This window comes from Lissotriton vulgaris, chromosome 9 (genome assembly GCF_964263255.1).
Source record: "Lissotriton vulgaris chromosome 9, aLisVul1.2, whole genome shotgun sequence".
NCBI lineage: Eukaryota > Metazoa > Chordata > Amphibia > Caudata > Salamandridae > Lissotriton > Lissotriton vulgaris.
Window position 1 is genome coordinate 986,614,105 of NC_141697.1, and position 19,117 is coordinate 986,633,221.

The 19,117-nt window shown below is 41.2% G+C and overlaps 1 protein-coding gene across 1 annotated transcript in view; it reads left to right on the forward strand.

The window, feature by feature from the left end:
- The window catches only part of LOC147692680 (F-box only protein 27-like), a 294,364-nt gene that overhangs the window by 67,672 nt on the left and 207,575 nt on the right, over positions 1 to 19,117 (forward strand). Inside the window, exon 3 of the mRNA XM_086938860.1 lies at positions 1,223 to 1,318. Coding sequence (XP_086794986.1) covers positions 1,223 to 1,318 — 96 coding nt within the window. The remainder of the gene's footprint in view (positions 1 to 1,222; positions 1,319 to 19,117) is intronic.

Sequence of the window (19,117 nt, forward strand, 5' to 3'; positions counted from 1 at the left end):
CAAGACATTGTACTTTCTGTATTTGGAAGTTGGCACTGTTTGGGTGGTTGGGGACTCTGTATGACAGGCTGTAGGAGAGATGTGGGCAGGAGAATGTGCGGTGCCTACCAAGAGGGTCACCAATTAAAGGTGCCAAGGTGGCATTAAGATTATATGGCAAACTGTTTTGGGGGGGTGGGAAGGGTGAGTTTTCCTTGTGCTACTATAGACCCACCCTTGGGGACAACTGATTGGCAGTAAAACACCCTGCCGGACTGCACACACCAACCCTTTTTCCTGAATGGAAGGGGAAGTCCTCCTAGGACTTCTACTTGGGCAATTTAATCAGTCTAAAAATTTTATAGTTGCCATTCCATCAGGCATGGGTTTCCTTCTATTACTGCTGTTATGTGCTTGTACTACATATTTGGGCAATTTGTTCAGTCTAAAAATGTTATAGTTGCCATTCCATCAGGCGTGGGTTTCCTTCTATCATTGCTGTCATGTGCTTGTACTAAATATTTGTGCGTCCTGTTAAATTTTATTAGTTCGGCCATACTGTTATTTACTCGATTTAAAACAAAGATCTGGATTTACCAATTCTGAAACCCTTGTACTTATGCGTGTAGACCAATATCATTAAAATCTCTGTTAATGGCACAACTTGATTGATGCGGTACAAAAGGGGGTGGTGATGGACGGAGCATCTGAATCAATCGAACACACACACCCAGTCAAAAGATCTGGGTTTAATCCATCACCGTTATTTAGCCCACTCTGCCACCCCAGTTCAGACATGGCTATATGCAAATCGGTCTGACCCTGTGCCTCATGGGAACAGTCCAGCCCGAACTGCCAAGCCATGTCTTCCCTGGACCGGAAACAAGCTTCCGAGGACCGGTTTCTGGCATTCCAGCCGTCTTCAGCCCGGCTTGCTTGAATCCAGTGAGCAAGGGACTCACGTCTGAGCATACCCTGCCACACGTATGGCGGCCAAAAGGGGGTGGTGATGGACGGAGCATCTGATGGATTAAACCCAGATCTTTTGACTGGGTGTGAGTGTTTGATTCAGATGCTCCATCCATCACCGCCCCCTTTTGTACAACTTGATTGATGGCATATATGTATTTCACTCTGACTTGATTGCAAAGTAGCCGCACAGACCATTCACTACAAAGTGAAACGGTGAAAATGTGACCGCACTGAAATACTCAATTGTTTTCTGATTGTTTTTTTTCTGCAGCTGGTGCACCAAGTGGCAGGTTGTTGACCTATGGGCGAAAGGATATTCGCATGAGTATCTAGATTCTGAGCAACCTGAAATTTGTGTCTCCGATTGGTGAGTAAATGTCTGCGCTCAGTAATTGCGTACATTACAAAAAGATCTGTTTGAAAAGGCCCGCAGACCTTATCTAGTGACACAATGGCCATAAGGCACACACGCTGCCCTTATGTTTGGGCCTAGGAAAATTGAGGGAAACCTCTCATTAAGAATGTTTTGCAGCATCAATTCGTTTTACATGGTTTATCTAGGTGCATCATGGAGTAGTAGAATCTGGAATTGTCCTAAAGTTTCACCAAATATTTTTTTTTAGATCGGGCTGTTAAAAAGCTACATGTGATCAGATTCTGTTAAAAAGCTACATGTGATCAGATTCTATTGAAACAAAAACAACTGAACCCTGCAATCGTGCTTAATCTACTTCATCTTCAGAGCTTATATACCTGCCACAGTTTGGCTTCTGAATTTTAAGAGTTGTTTTGGCCATAGATATGTGGATCGTGATTCAGGTCTAGATCTTCAGAACATTGATGACTGAGAGACGGGGATGCTATGTGGAGTGTTATTGTTTATCAATTTGAAGTGTTTTTGTGGTGGTAAATGGGGTTTGAGTAGCTGGAGATGACACTTTTTGGTTTTATCACGGAGGCCAAAAGCAGTTTATGGGCAATGGCAAACTCTTCACATGGAGCTGCGTTCTGGTCAGTCACAAAGTGCAGTCGAAGCAGCCACTGAGAGTTTTAAATCCAGGACACTTCAGTGCAAAAAAATTAGAAATGTTGGGCTGGAAGACCTACAGGAAAATTTACAATTTTCCGGTGATGAGGATATTGGATACACAGTTCTCCAAGGACCAGTATGAACATGGAAGTTTAAAGAGATCCCTGAAAAAAATGGCAAGGATATGGTTTGGAAGAAGGTCTGTATGCATACGACACTTAGCAGGTATTTTCAAAGCCAAAAGGTTCAATGCCATTGTTTCTGAATGAAGAGCATTTATATTTTGAACTGGTCATGCATCAAGAAAGCAGTCATATTGTTAGGTCGCTTGCTAGCGACCGCTTTAGTACCTATTGGCAACTGAGTTTGCATTAAGAAAGCTATTAATATTTCATCAGGAAGATGACCGTGTTACTCACTATATAATCTTTCTAGGTTCAAGGTAACTTCTGTCTTCTATGAAATTTAAGTCCTCTAGAATTTGTGCCTGATAGTGGCAAACAAACTAGAATACTAGAGCTGTATGTAGTACCCAGGATCCTCTGGGACATGTTAAGCACCTTTACAAAGGAAGAGTGACTTGATAAGGAAAGACCCCCTAAAAAGCATAGAGTCCTGGAGAAAGAACGCTGGAGACTGGAATAATGTAATGCTGGGCAGGTGTCCTCTTCTGGCACTTTCTTTGTATCATTTTTCTTAAGACTACTCCCACATTAAGAACCAACACTGACTGATAAGGGACTGCACTGCTGCCAACTTAACGCATGGCATGAAAAACATTCAGCCAGTTTGAATTTTTGCAACAGCGTGACATCTGTGACTATGCACAATAAAATGCAAAAACATTGTTATCAATAAAAGGCCATTATTAGTATAACAAATGAGGTAATTATTGCTTAACTAGATGCATGGATTTATAAAAGAATACCTCTATGGCGAGTTAAACAGCTGCTTATTTTCTATGTCCTACTGAATTAAATCTCACAAAGAGGGCAGACCCAGGCCACTGACAACAGGAATCTCAATGGCACAAATCCTGCAGCATTTCCAGAAGCTTGACTGGACACGGTTTCTGTCAGTCATTTACTAGCCACTTGAGTTAAAGAGGTCTGCTGCTTTTCACGAAGTCTAGCTGCTACTTTGAGTGGGTGGGAGCGGTTTACTCCTCCTTTATTGTAGCAACCTTGGTCGAAGCTGACGCATTTCCTTTCCGATAGTGGACTTTTATCGTAAAAATAACAGCCTGCTTCCTGCCACTTTCCGTATTAAAATTATATTCTTGGCAGAGCCTTCAAGACCCCCATAATTTGGGCCAGTAGTTTCTGGTGCTCGGCACAGCCACTTAATTGTCATCCACGGCTCTAGTGACAGTCAAACCACATGGTGGCGCTGTCTGTTACATTTTGAGATGAGTACAACTGTGTTTACTAAGTCAAATCGCATAGGAAATTAATAATACCAGCCTCTTGCCATTATTATAGCTTGTGTGGCCTTTAATAGTCCGAGTTGTCATACTTGTAGGTGTGCGCTGGTTAACTGTTATGGTGGTGCTGGCAGGGGCAATGCGTTGTACAGTACGCCGGCTTATAGGACCAATCTCCAAGAGTTCAGGTGAGTGGAGGGCAAGGTCCAAGGCAGCACCAACAATACTCTACCAGCTGCAGGAGGGCAGCCGGGTGTAGGGTGCAAATCGACATTGGGAGCCCAATTTGTTGCAATGAGGGTCGATCTCAGTAAAAAGATGCTGCAGGCTCTGGTTAGGAAGCTAGTTGGGCTGAACCAGCAAGTGGACTCATGCCTTGTGATGCTCAGAGATTAGGGGGCTTGGGAGGGGAGGATGACACCTTTTGATCCTCTTTTCCAAGGTCCAGGGGCGACTGGTGCAGAAGTATCTGTAGTGATCTGTTTTTTTTCTTACCAGAGCAGTCGCAGTAGCGAGGGCCTGCATGCAGAGGGTGCATGCGATGTCAAGGGGCCCAGGAGGACTCGAGCCACGGAGGGCCGGAAACCTTGTTGGCACCATCGGCCCCCTTTAACTTGGGCCAGAGCTGACGGGTGCAGTGGTTGCTTCAGGTGTCTGGTTCTGGCGGTTCCGACGGTCTCTGAGTCTTCTTTTTGGAGTTTCTTCAGTAAAGTTCTGCTGTTCACAGGAGGTCTTGAGACTTTATCGAAGGCCAGGGACTCCCCTAAATACTGAATTTAGGGGAGTGTAGGGTAGTAGCCAATGGACTACTGGCCCTCTGTCACAATGCCACCTGAATGACCACTTCCTGTGGGGAAGTGGTCGTAACCCTATCCCAGAATTCCAAGGTATGCATGCCATCACAAAGACGGCTACCTCTGAAAAATCATGCCCACCTTGCAGCTAGCCCACCTTAGGGGTCTTACTAGCCTGGGGTGGCACACCTACCGGACTAAATTTTCGGCCTGTCCAGGTGCCAAGTGGACTCTGGACGGGGGAGGAGGCTTCCTCTCTTGTGAGGGGAGCCAGATTTGCATCCCAAATGTGGTGGCTCCGTAGAAGCTCACCTGATTGACAGGTATTTCTATGAAAGGGGGGGGCTTACACCGTCTTGCCCGACATGCGTTTGTTCCTGACCTCATGAGAGCAAAAGACTCTCACCCTAGGAGGTCAGAAAATTGTCTTGGGTTGGCAGGTGGGCAGAATCCACTCAGCAAGCACACCAGAGGCTGGTAGGCTTTCAGGAGGCACATCTAAGGTGCCCTCTGAGGGAATGTTTTAGTAAATCCAACACTGGCATCAGTGTGGGTTTATCAAGCGAAGATGTTTGATACCAAACATCCCAATTTTCAGTAAAGCCATCATGTAGCTGGGGAATGCGACTTCACCAGTGTCCAGTACATGCGCCTTTACCAGTGTCCAGTACATGGTTTAAGATGGCTTCCTTGGTCACTTGCACTGGCAGCAATAGGGCTCACCAGCATAGGGGCTTTTCTGCTCATGCAAATAAGCCCTCACGTATAATATTAAGCACCCTGCCATAGGGCTGTCTGGCCTGCCGTAGGGGTGACCTACAAATATCATATGCAGTGGTAGGGGGCATGGCACAAAGGGATGTGTTGCAGGTCGGTGGCACAATTGATGCTACAGCCCTTCGGGGACCTTTCTTTATTACCCCAGGCTCTAGGTACAAGGGTGCCCTTTACTAGGGGCTTCCAGTGGTAGCTGAGGAAACAATTGTTCAGTTTTAGGGAAAGAACACTGGTACTGGAAACCTTATTAGCAGGGACCCAGTGCACCTCGGTCAAAGTTGCACCGAAAACTAACCATACATACAGTGCAAAGGAGCCTCTGCTGGGCAGCACCAAATTACATAAGTAACATACTGTACAGTTCAAATCCACAAACATATATATATATATATATATATATATATATATATATATATATGATCTATTGTAATCCTAATGTTGCAGCACCTGATGCAGGAATATTCCAAGTAATGTACTGCTGATGTAGAAAAATTAACAGTAGAAACACAATAGCACCCCATAGAAGAGCAATGTGTATTTACCCCCTTTCATATCACTTTGCCTGTCAGCATTGTCTACCACCTTTCCTTTGCCAGGCAGTGAACACGGACCTTATTTTAACACTATTGTTAGAGTGCACAGTCTTTTGTTCTTCTGGCATCTTCACATCTTCCTTTGTCTCTTCCAACTGCTGAGGTTCCCATTCTGGGTTTTACCAGTTGACAGAATAAGTTGCCCCTATTCACCACACACTGCTTCGTGCTAGTTTTCCTCAAGCACTTCCACAGCACAGCAGCCATAACCATCAAAATTGAGGTGACTGTACCTGCTCCAGGGTTTTTCAAATCTGATATCGTGTTGGTATATGTAGTGTAGGAATCTTGCTGTGACCATTCCATGCCTCAACGAGAATGTTGGTGTCAGTTGGTGAATGCTTCTATTGCTTTGCACATCCAAATACTCACAAATACTACTCTCCCTCACGGAGACTCAAGCTCGACAAAGCAATACACATAACACACCACCACCTGGAAAGGGATTTCACTTTATAAAATGAAGCACATCAAAGACTCTTCTCAGATTAAGGCTTGGGGTATTATTTATGCAAAGCTCTCTAACTGAAAGGCTTTCCAGGATGTTAAATGAACATAAGTGTGTGTGTGTGTGCGTGTGGGTGTGTGTGTGTGTGTGTGTGTGTGTGCGTGTGTGTGTGGGTGTGTGTGTGTATGTGTGTATATATATATATATATATATATATATATATATATATATATATATATATATATATATATATATATTACCTACTGGCGGTCGCCAGTAGGTAGTTCTAGTTAGGATTTTTTTCAATGTTAAATCTCAAAATTCTATTTGGAATAACTTTGGCACCGGTTGACGAATCTGCCTGAAAATTTCCTGAAAATGGCCTCGTCGAGCTCCGGTCCTTCCTTGAAAGTTTGGGGGGGATACGTCAAGCGGGGGCCGAGATAAAAGGGGGGTCCAAAAACGCGTTTTCCCCATGTTAATTTCCATAGGGCGGTCGATTTCACTTTTAACCCGAACGGCTGAATGGATTTCCACCAAATTTGGCAAAATTGTAGGGATTGGTAGCCTGATGTGCCTTTGCTATGTCTCAAGATATGTGCTGCAGTGGATTTTGAGTAATTTAGGTTACAAAAAATATATATATCTATAGCAGCGCACCGGTGCGCGCACCAGGGAGCGCTCCGGGCGCGTGACGCGAGGTGCGCATGGAAAGCTGATTGGCTCTTCGGTGTCTGTAAACATTCGAAACAGTCCAGAGCGGCCGCCATCTTGTGTCTCGGTAAAATCGAGACATAAGAGGTGGCTAAAACAAAGGGGGAACTGACCATAAGGCGTCAGGGATAGACCCCTTTGACCCCCTAGGTTTGATGTGGGGGCTATAAAAGGGCCCCGCGGGGCATTTAAAATATTTTTTTTTTTTTCGTTTTGCGCGGGGGAAGCGCCCGGTGCGCGCACCAGGTAGCGCACCGGGGAGCGTAAAATGAGGGAAAAAGATGACAGAGTTTTTAAAAAAATGAAGTTTTTATTTAGAAATTGGAGGTAGTTCTAAAAAGAACTTTTTTTTTCTTCTTTTTGTTGTTTTATATTTTTTTTGTGTTTTTTGAACTTTTTGAACTTTTTTTGGCTTTTCAAAACAGTTTTATATTTTTTTGTATTTTTTTAGGGGGAGAAACAAAAAAAGGGAATTGAAACTGGCTCAACTGGAGCAAAAAAACAAAAAACCCAAAAAATACTTCTTTTTGGGGCACTTGTGATTATCACCTGCAAGGACGATGAGCTTAACGCTTTTTTCGCCATAGGCGATAAGCTTGCCACATGCAGAACAAGTGATTTTAAAATCAGCAAATCTCGGCTGAATGCAAGGCATCACCTCGGATGTTTCTGGTTCTGATGAGGTGGGTTGGTTTCTTTGGGAGGGGGTCCTTGATGACTGGGGGAGGTTACTGGCCAGTTCCCTGAACTCTGCACGAGAGTAGTTGTTTGGGTGCTTTCTGGTCATGTGCCGAATCATGGTATAGTTACCAAAAGAATATTTTTTGTTTGGGTTGCCCCGTGAAAGTTCATCATTGCAGATGAGGCAAGTCACCTTGGGCGCATTCACCTTTTTTTTCCCCTCTGGGATTGAAAAAAACTGCCATACAATGTGTGGTTTGGGTTTGTAAGGTGTATTTTCTTCTGGCAGCCATCTTCTTCTCCCCTCCTCCTCTTCCTCTTCCTCCTCCTCCTGTTCTTGACCACCAATATAATTTGGAGCTGGTCCTCTTGGTGGTTGTGGTGGTGGTGGTGGGGCAGATGCACCAGCTGATGCTACTACTGAAGCCATTATTTGGAGCAAAAAAGTAGAGCGAGCAACAAACAGGTCTTCCTCAGTCAAAGGACAAAGTCAGAATAAGGAAAAAAGGTGGGGTCTTTCATCATTTAGAAAAAAAAACTGTCCTGAACCAATGAGAAGTGTTATTTTCAGGTCACAAGACCAGGGGCTTCATCATTATGAAACTAAAACTGTTATGAACCAATGAAAAGTGTTATTTTCTGCTCACATGACCCGACGCGCTTACGCTACGCGCCCGGGGGCGCGCAGCGTAAGCGCGTCGGAAGTTTACGTTTTGCGATCGTATTCGCTCGAGTACTTCCGGGTGCGCTTACGCCGTGCGTATCACGCGGTCGCGGCTACGCGATACGTCACGATCATGTTTTCGTTTGCGATATTGGCGCTCACGGGACGCTCCCCGGAGCGCGCCCGGGGGCGCTTTTCAGAAATACGCTTTTCGGGGCGCACTCCGGGGCGCGCTCTGGGAGCGCTCCCCCCAAAAATTAAAAAAAAAAAAATGGGATAATTGTAGGGACAGGTAGCCCTATTCTGAAGTGGTTTGTAAAAAAATTAACTTTATAAAAATATGTATTGTGCTACATTGGGCTTAATATATGTTAGAGCCAAAATGTAGCCCAAAGTAGCCCAATGTAGCCCAAAGATGGCCACCAGAGACCAAAAATTGTAAATGTAGCCCAAATTTCAACTAGATGTAGCCCAACTGTAGCCCAATGACAGAATGTACCAGAGTGTTAAAAAGAACAACTAGAGTGCTAACAGTCTTATTTATAAAGTGAAACTTATAGTTAGGAATTAGCATTAACAAAACCTATGAAATTCACTGAAAAAACCATAGGTTTCACACCAGTTATAGTTAGGAATTAGCATTTAAAAAACCTATGAAATTCACTGAAAAAACCATAGGTTTCACACCGGTTATAGTTAGGAATTAGCATTTAAAAAACCTATTAAATTCACTGAAAAAACCATAGGTTTCACACCAGTTATAGTTAGCTGGAAATTTTACTGATATAAAACCATTGAAATTCCCACGTTATAGTTAGTCGGACTCACTATAACTTGCGCGTGCAATGCACTGCTGATGACATCACATATTACATCACTCATGACATGGTGAGTGACATCACTCATGACATCACTGATGACACCATCCTTGTGACACAGTGACAGACCTCCTCTCAGTGTAAAGTAACCCTTGAGACACATATTCAAAAATAGAAACTGAAATTTTTAAAAAATGGACATACCTATATCAGTTACAACAAGCAATTCTGTACTTCCACTATCTATATACACATCCACTCATTCACCAACAGTTCTATATAGTCACTCATACATATACTCACTCATCATATGAAGAGATACACCTATACATCCTGTTATACACCGACATTCATCCAAAAGTTACTCACACACATATTCACACGTGCAAATAAACTATTGAACAACCATTAATTTGAATATAGAGTTATACACACACTTCCACCTTACTTCTATTGAAAATTACACATATTTATTCTCTTAAACAATCACTTATAGAAACACATACTTATTTAAACAGGAACTCTTACAATCTCTTACTCTCACATATACTCACTTATATACATCAATATTCATATATACTAGATTAAAACATATGTAGTTACTGATAAAGACACTAGTGAGACAGTCATTCACTCACTAACAAACACATATAGACACTCATCCACCCATACAGTCCTGTACATATGCTGTCTTCAAAACACATACAAAGAGTCAGTCACTCATGCATCTATGTGCTAAGTAATACCCCCACCAAACCATATAGACACTCAAACTGATACTAATAAAAATATCAAATAACCCATATACATACGCATGTAGCTACTTATCAACACATGTAGCCACTTATACACAAAGTGAAACACTAATATATGTATTTAAATATTTAAACATAACTCACTAATATTTATTTTTCAGAAAGACACATATTCACTGGATGGTGTCATCAGTGATGTCATGAGTGATGTCACTCACCATGTCATGAGTGATGTAATATGTGATGTCATCAGCAGTGCATTGCACGCGCAAGTTATAGTGAGTCCGACTAACTATAACGTGGGAATTTCAATGGTTTTATATCAGTAAAATTTCCAGCTAACTATAACTGGTGTGAAACCTATGGTTTTTTCAGTGAATTTAATAGGTTTTTTAAATGCTAATTCCTAACTATAACCGGTGTGAAACCTATGGTTTTTTCAGTGAATATATATATATATATATATATATATATATATATATATATATATATATATATATATATATATATATATATATATATATATATATATATATATATATATATTTTTAATCAAGTTACAAACAAAAGCCCTACGGGGACTAAGTAACGATGAGAAACTTTGGGTCCATATTGAATAAAATGATGACATCACAGCAGAAATTATGTGTCCATAGAAGGTGAATGAGTAAATCACGACAGAACCTAAGGCGAGAGCGCTATATTTAAGCCCATACAGGGCACCACTATGCTAAACTAGAAACTTTGAGAGGATGCCAAAGCCCATCCAGGGCGAGATCACTGTGTTTGCAAAAATCATTGGAATAATCCAACATGAATTATAATGTTTGATTTAAATTGCTGCAATGCATATGCATTTAACTGTAAAGTTTATATATCCATATAACTTAAGAAGGCTTGTGCAACATTTCTTTCACTGCATCCAGCGCCATTGCTGTGATTGATAAATGGATTTAGACATTCCAGTATGGCAGCCAAAATGAATTGACCTTGTAACATTTTTTTGTCCCTCATTTATGTTGTTGGTCATGAACCGCGAGTCCTCTCTCATGCTTTATGATTTGGCTTACATTTTTTTTGTATAAAGTTACATCGCTGATTGAATGAATTATGGGACATTGAGGAAGGTGTAGCCGAAACGCATCTGTCCATTTATTCATGTTACCAAATACATCTTTAAAACTTACTTTGTCAGTGTGCGCCTCGAATCGTGACTTTTGGAGAGGTCACATGCTGGGAATGTGTGTGTGTGTGTGTGTGTATGTGTATATATGTATACATGTATGTATGTATGTGTGTATATATATATATATATATATATATATATATATATATAATTTCACTGAAAAAACGATAGGTTTCAGACCTGTTCTAGTTAGGAATTAGCATTTAAAAAACCTTAGAAATTCACTGAAAAAACCATAGGTTTTTTGGGGTGTTTTAGTTAGCTAGACATTTCACGAATGAAATGTCTAGCTAACTATAACACCCTAAAACCTATGTTTTTTTCAGTGAATTTCTAAGGTTTTTTAAATGCTAATTCCTAACAATAACATGTCTGAAAGCTATGGTTTTTTCAGAGGGTTTCATAGGTTTTTTAAATGCTAATTCCTAACTATAACATGTTTGAAACCTATGTTTTTTTTAGTGAATTAATTTTTAAATGATAATTTTTAAATATATTTATTGTTGTTTTTCTTATATTTTTTACCTAATTTTGTAATCTTTGTAGATGTTTTTGAAATTGCATTACACATTTTTTAATACATTTTTTAAAAATTAAAATATATATTTTTTTATTATTATAATATACTTAAATAATTTTAATTCTTTTTTTTTGGAGTCGCGCACCCTGCTCGTTCACTGCGCGAAACGTGGCCGCCGTTTTAGGATTGCTGTTTAGGATCCGCGTAGGGTGTGCGACGTGTACGACTATTCCAGCGCGGTCGCTAAGCGACTTGTACGCAACTCCTGGCGTATACAAGAGATGTAAGTATTATGGGACGTGAAGGACGAGCGGTAGCGCGTGATGTCCTATGCGTATTGGATGAGGTGGGTGCTCGACTCCTGCTAATTTTTTTTAGGTTCAAAAACTTACATTATATATATATATATATATATATATATATATATATATATAAATAAATATTAACACAAGACATTATCTGACATAATTATAAAAATATTCTTTAATTTTATTAAAAAAGTACATAACTTTTAAATGCAATTTTGTGAAGTTGCGCTGGGTGCGTGCACCCTACGCACACCCTACGCTCATCCCATGTGACCTAAAAAAAAAAGATTTAATTGGTTCATTAGACTTCTTATTGAAACTATAAAGGACCCCACCCATTTCAATCACTCTTCTTAGACTTTCCTTGAGAGAAGACCGGTCTTCAGAAGAACTTTACATTTTTTTTGCTTTGGTGACCTCAAATTGGTTTGTGATCAGAAAAATGGCTACACCTATGGTAGAATCTTCAGACTCTGAACATTCTGGGGGCAGAAGAATTTGTTGCAGAACCTCCCCCTCCAGAAAAATATACCTCATTGTTTGGAAATATTTTACTTTCCCTGGCGGGGCAAAAAAAAAGTAAATGCCACAAAGGTTATGTGCAAGATCTGCAAGGCAGTGCTCTCCAGAGGAGACCCAAATAAGAAGTACTCATGCTAGCATGAGAACACCTGCAGTCACTGCATCCAGTAAACTTTGCACATAAAGAATTAAGAAGACTGCGTACAAATGCTCCTGCACCACCAGCTGCACCTAGCACCTCTGGGGCGTCGCCATCTTCATCAGCACCAGATATACGTCCCCAATTTGGGAAAGTGAAGATGCATTGCGTGCAATGCAATCGTTTGATTTGTTACGGGGAGCAGTCAGTGGACCTTGTTTGTCGAGCCATCGATAATCGTCGATGTTAGTTTTTTTTTCCACCCCTCAAAGTTTTTGGTTTTGTTCGTCCTGTTGACTTTCTTCCTGTTGGAAAAAACCCCAAAATTGTAAAAATATATATATATAAATATATAAAACTACAACAAGAAAAAAAAGAGTTCTTTTCAGCACTAACTACCCTGGTTAAAAAGAGCTAAATTTGTATGTAGTGTGTGAAAGTTTACATGGATATATATCTAGTAGATAATTGACTGAAATAATGCATTTATGGTGTATGGTGAATGTATAAGGGCAGAATTATGAGGAAGTGCTGTAGCATGACACTGTAAGCTCTTTAGCTACAGCGTGCTATGGTACTTCCGAAGCACAGGGATGCAACATATGTCTATAAATATGTTGCAAGTCTGTGCTTCCCTCTGCACAGCTGTATAAACTGCAGACATGCGGTAGCACAGTCACCCTTGCACCATGGTGCAAGGATGTCCGTGTCGTGCGGAGATTGTTTTTGTGCAGGAAGGTGTACCTTCCTGCACAAAAACAATCCGTAAAGGCATTTTTCTCCTTCAATATATGCTGTGCATTGTAGCATATATTGAAAGAGAAAAAATGAGAAGTGAAAACAATTCTCCTTGTTGTGCTTTGCTACACCAATTGGAGGATGGGGCACCCTTCACAAACATGACCAGATTTATGATTTTTGAAATGGAACTGGTCCAATCAATTTCGTCCACAGATTGAGAAAGCTAGGAAACATGTGAATTAATCTGTTTCTGCTTTTCTCCGAGACTATAGAATGGGGTTCATTTACCACAACAATCTGCGCTTCAATATGGATGGCATCTATAGGAGAGTTGTTATACATTTTACCGATGAGGGAAACTGAGTATTCCTCTTGAACTTTAGACTCTGCATAGGTACTTACTTGGTGGTACTAAAATCTGTCAATGAACACAAGGGCTCTTTTTAGAGCCACCTAAGAACTAATCACATAAACTTCATGTATATCTGAAAATTATATATTTTTTTTGCTTGGAGTCACGCACCCAACGCGGTAGAGTTGTGCACCCAACGCGTACAAGTCGTGCACCATATGCGCTGGAGTCGCGCACCCTACGGGTTAGAAGACGTGCATCCAAAACATGCACACCAGGGGACGCACTGAGTGCAGCGCTGAGTACGCGACTCCGAATTTTATCGTAACAAAAAAAAAATAGCCCCATCACTAATTTTTATTAACCCACGGGACCCCATCCCACGGGGCTTATAAAAACACATTGGGGACCGTGGGGGGAGCCCCAATGCCCCCACGGTCCCAGACGGCTCCCCGCGTCCTTCAGGAGCCGGCATTGCTTTTCCTCACGGGGAGCAGCTAACATGCTGCTCCCCCTGAGGAAAAGCAATCTGCTTTCCTATTTGGAAGAGAGAGCAGGAAACCTGCTCTCTCTTCCAAATAGGAAAGCAGTTTGCATTGACAGGGTGGGAGCCGCGAGGCTCCCGCCCTGTCATTGCAAACTGGCAGTGTCTCTGGGGTGGGCACCCCGGGACACTGCAGGAGCCGGCCCTGGGGGGTGGAGACCCCAGGGCTATGACATGTTCCAGTAGGGGGGTCGCATGGCCCCCCTTCCACATTTTAAAAAAGCCCCCGGGTGGCGGTCCCCAGGGCTTGGGGGGGGGCCCGTGAGCCCCCCTGCATATTTTTAAAAATGCCCCCGGGATTTGGCCCCCTGGGGCTAATAACCTTTAAAGCGCGGGACACACGCTTTGCTTTTTTTTTCAGCCACGGGATGCACGGACCCTACGCGCACCCCGCGATTAAAAAAAAATATATATATATATTTTTTTTTTGGGGGGCCTTGGGGATCCTTGTGGGACCCCCTGACCAGGCCTAGGGGATCAGGGTGTCTCTATCCTTCTCCCTTTTTACGTTTTCCTGCGTTACTTGGGAGGTTTCTTGTGCCTCGGTTCTACCGAGGCAAAAGATGGCTGCCAACGCTTCCTAGTTTTGAATGTTGACAGCCAATTAAAACACAGCTCGCGCACGGCAGGGTGCGCTTAGGCTGCGCGTAGCCTACGAGTAAACCTTACCTGTTTGGCGTGTTCTTCCACAGCAGGCACCTTGTGGACTTGATGTTTAGCGGTTCAGCCTGGACCGCAGAAGAACCCCACTGTTTCTACAGGCCAGCCGCAGCATCACCTGGCGCTGCGGTGACGGGAACAGGTAGCTGTTTCTGGAGAAGTAAGACGCTGGTACAGAGAGGAGTGTCTTGCAGCACGACCCACTTGGGTAAAACTTTGTATAACTTTGGGGTTATGGCACACTACCCACATGGGAGGATGAAGAACTATGAAGACCACAATGCCACGGTCGGTGGCGACGCCCACGGGGGCGGAACTTCAATTTTGAAAAGTGCTTCAAAAACATGTGATGCCGTCTCTCCAAACATTCAGCCTTCAGCCAATGAATAAGTGCGTCAGCACGAAACGCGTGGGGGGAACAGGACTGTTATTGAGAGTGTTTGCCTACAGTCCTTCTCTTTGTGCTCAGCATCCTTCAGTGAAGCACTTTTTCAGCACAAACCATACATGTTTGGCGTGTTCTCCCACAGCAGGCACCTTGTGGAATTGAGATATTGAGATATATATATATATATTCAATGAAAAAACCATAGGTTATAGACCATATATAGTTAGGGATTTGCATTTACAAAACCATATTTTACTCGCACAAAACCATTGAAATTCCATATATAGTTAGTTGCACTAACTATATATCGCGCACCCGCAATCCACTGCTGATGATGTCACATATTACATCATTCATGACATGGTCAGTGACATCACTGATGACATCACTGATGACATCTCAAATGACATCACTGATGACATCTCAAATGACATCACTGATGACATCAGTGATGACATCTCATTTGACATTACTGATCACATCACTGATGATATCATTCATGTGATAATACGATGAACCTCTTCAGACTCTAATATAACCTTAGATACAATCAGTGTAAACAGACACTCACAGACTGTCACTCATCCATGGAGTTACTCACACACCTAGTCAGTCATGCAAAGAATCAATCACACCTCCATTTCCTCAACTATACAGTTATACAAACTTTACTTATTCAAACATATACTAACACATATTTACTCTCTTATACAATCCCTGATACAAGTTCACAATGATCCATACAGCCACTCACACATTCACTGGCTCTTATGCACAGTTATTTATATATGTCAACTCTCACATGTACTGTGTTTTACATATGTACTTACTTTGACATGTAGCACTGAGATATCCATTCACTCACCAATACACTCATGCACACAGTCAACCGCCCATACAGCTGTTACCACATGCACTTTTGAAACCATACCTCTAGTGAATCAACTGCTCACACATCTATGCACAGAGTCATACACCTCCCAGCCACCCACACACACACTCAGTCTCCCATACAAATACTAAGGTAACCAATCAATAACCCATATAGTTACTCATATAGCTACTTATCAACACATGCAACAGTTTACAGAACAACAGACATAATGATGCACAAATTAAGACAGTTTAGTCACTAACCCATGCACTCAGTGAGACACATTTAATCACTCACTCATACAGTCAGTCATGCACCTACTAAATCCTTCATCCAGACACTTATACATCCACTCATTCTTCAATATGTAAGACATATTTTAACTTTACAGAAACATACAGTCACTGGATGTTGTCATCAGTGATGTCATCAGTGATGTCATTTGAGATGTCATCAGTGATGTCATCAGTGATGTCACTGACCATGTCATGAATGATGTAATATGTGACATCATCAGCAGTGGATTGCGGGTGCGCGATATATAGTTAGTGCAACTAACTATATATGGAATTTCAATGGTTTTGTGCGAGTAAAATATGGTTTTGTAAATGCAAATCCCTAACTATATATGGTCTATAACCTATGGTTTTTTCGGTGAATTTCATTGGTTTTTTAAAAGCTAACATCTGTAGCTGTAAAATGTATTCTTCTTTAAATCCCAAAATATATTTAGATATTTATTGATAATTTTTTTTTTTATATTTTTTTCTTCGCTTCTAGTTCGCGAACTGGGAAGCTTTCCGTTAGCTCATCTTGATGCCGCGATCTAGTCCGCGAACCGGTCAACGTTACGTTAGCGGAACAGTGACGCGTCGCGGAAGCGCGACGTATCACGTTATCGCGTAATGCGTCTAATGACGCGTCGCGTTAGCGCTCCCGGAAGTGCTCCGGACCGCGAACCGGAAGCGATCTGGGACGCGGCGCGCGCCGCGTAACGTAAGCGGAACAGGTCATGTGACTTGTTTATCAAACTTCTCATTGGTTCATTTCACTTTTGGTTTCCAAATGATGTATGACTAGGTCATGTGACCAAAAAATAACACTTTTCATTGGCTCAGAACTTTTGTTTTCCCCAAATCATGTAAACCCCTCCTTATTTCCTCACTCTGACTTTCATCTTGGTGAGAGAAAGACCATTTACCTGAAGTTCCACAATGGCTTCCATTCTTGCTGCAGCTGGTGCACCCCCACCACCACCTCCACCTCCTCATAAGAAGAGAGGACCACCTAGTCAAATTATGACTAACAGAGAGGAGGAAGAGGAGGAAGAAGAAGAAGAGGACAGAGAGGAACAACAATTTGTCGATGAGTTGCCCCGGGTTTCTAAACGAAAAACCAGTTTCATCTGGCAGTTTTTCACCATCCCTCCTGGATCAAAGAAAGTGAATGCAAAATATGCCACCTGCCTCATCTGTGATTACAGATTGTCGAGAGGCACAGAAAAGAAGTACAGTATGGGGAACTATACAATGCATCGTCACATGAGCAGGTGGCATCCCTTGAACTACAGCCGGGCTGAGTTAAGGGATCTTCAAGACAATCCGACGGCAACTCCTGTGGCAAGATCTACCTCCACATTGTCTTTGACGGGAAGAGAGGCACAAGAGACTGTGCCAAACATCCAACCCAACTTCCAGCATATGAAGTTATCTTGTATTTACTGTGGTGCTATGCTGTCATATGGCAACATGAGTGTCAACCTGATGAACATTGCATTTGAAAATCATAAATGCCCTAATGCACCCAAAAAGTAATTTTTTTTTTTGCTCCAGTTGAGCCGTTTTGAAAGCCTGTTTTTTGTTGTCTCCCCTCCATAAAAAACACAAAAAAAACATAAAACAGTTCTAAAAATACAAAAAAATCAAAAAATGTTCAAAAAATAAAAAAAAAATATAAAACAACAAAAACAAAAAAAAAACAGTTCTTTTCAGAACTACCTCCCCTTTTAAACAAAATTGCTAGAATGTTTATCACTCTGGCAAGCTCTATTTCTTTTGGTTCGCTTCAAGTTCGCTGACCGGTTCGCGAACTTTAAGCGAACTAAAAAAATATTTTTTTAAAAAAAAGAAGAGTTAGTATAAGGGAAGTAAACAGAGAATAATGTAAAAAGAAAGACAGCTAGAGAGAGTAAATGAGAGATAGTGTCAATGACATCATCAGCAGTGCATTGCGGGTAAAAAGAGTAGAAAACATTTACCTTATAATTCTTCTTACCTTTTTTAAATATTTTTTCATACTTTCAATCTGTAAAACAAAGAACAAACATTTCAAAAAATATTAAAACATGTATTTAAAAATTAGAAAAGACAAGGGAAAAGGTTCATAAACAAACAGTTTTTCAACAACTTTGACATTTACAGAAGTCTCTGCTTCTCTACGTCCCCTACACAATCCTAAAGATATATATTCGAAAGAAACTGTATCTTGATATTGCTGAACTGAGTCATATTTTGGAACATGATGTTTTTCTTGCACTGCTAATGTCTCACAATAGTGATGCAATAGCAGCGCAAAAAAGATGTAAAGCCATCATAAAATTGTGTCTAACATTGTAAATGATTGTTTTAGGATGCAAATAAGATGTGTGCTTTCAAGAGCTTTCTTTGAGGTGGGGCCTCTTTTTTTTTTTAAAAAAAAACACTACCCAGAAGTACAGCACTCTAAGCATTAAAATTGATATTTACAGAACTCAGCTTACCCATATGTACCTCACATTTCTAAATGTATATCATAAGGACAAAAAGCATAACATTAATTATACATGTTAAATGGTTTATTTTTGCTGTTCTCAGAATGTATCAAATTTCACTTAAATCAGTGACTTGAAGGTATTCATCATGTAACAGCGGGGAAAAAAAAACACAATCAAAATGACTGTGTTTAAAAAACCCAGACAACCTAAGAAATCTGATTTCAAAACTTCTTAAAATTAACTTACTTTCAATGACGTCAAACGATCTCCTATAAACAGCATCCACTCTGTTGTGCTTTAAATATTTTCAGCCCGCCACTTTCTGAAAGAAAACCTCCATCGATACGTGAAATATGTTACATAGAAAAAAAACTTCTCTCATTATATCACATGTTTCCACTAGGCCAAATCATGTTGCCGCGATTCGCAAGTCTTGTAATTCTTCCAATCAAATCCCGACATTTTCTATTTTCGCAACTTTCA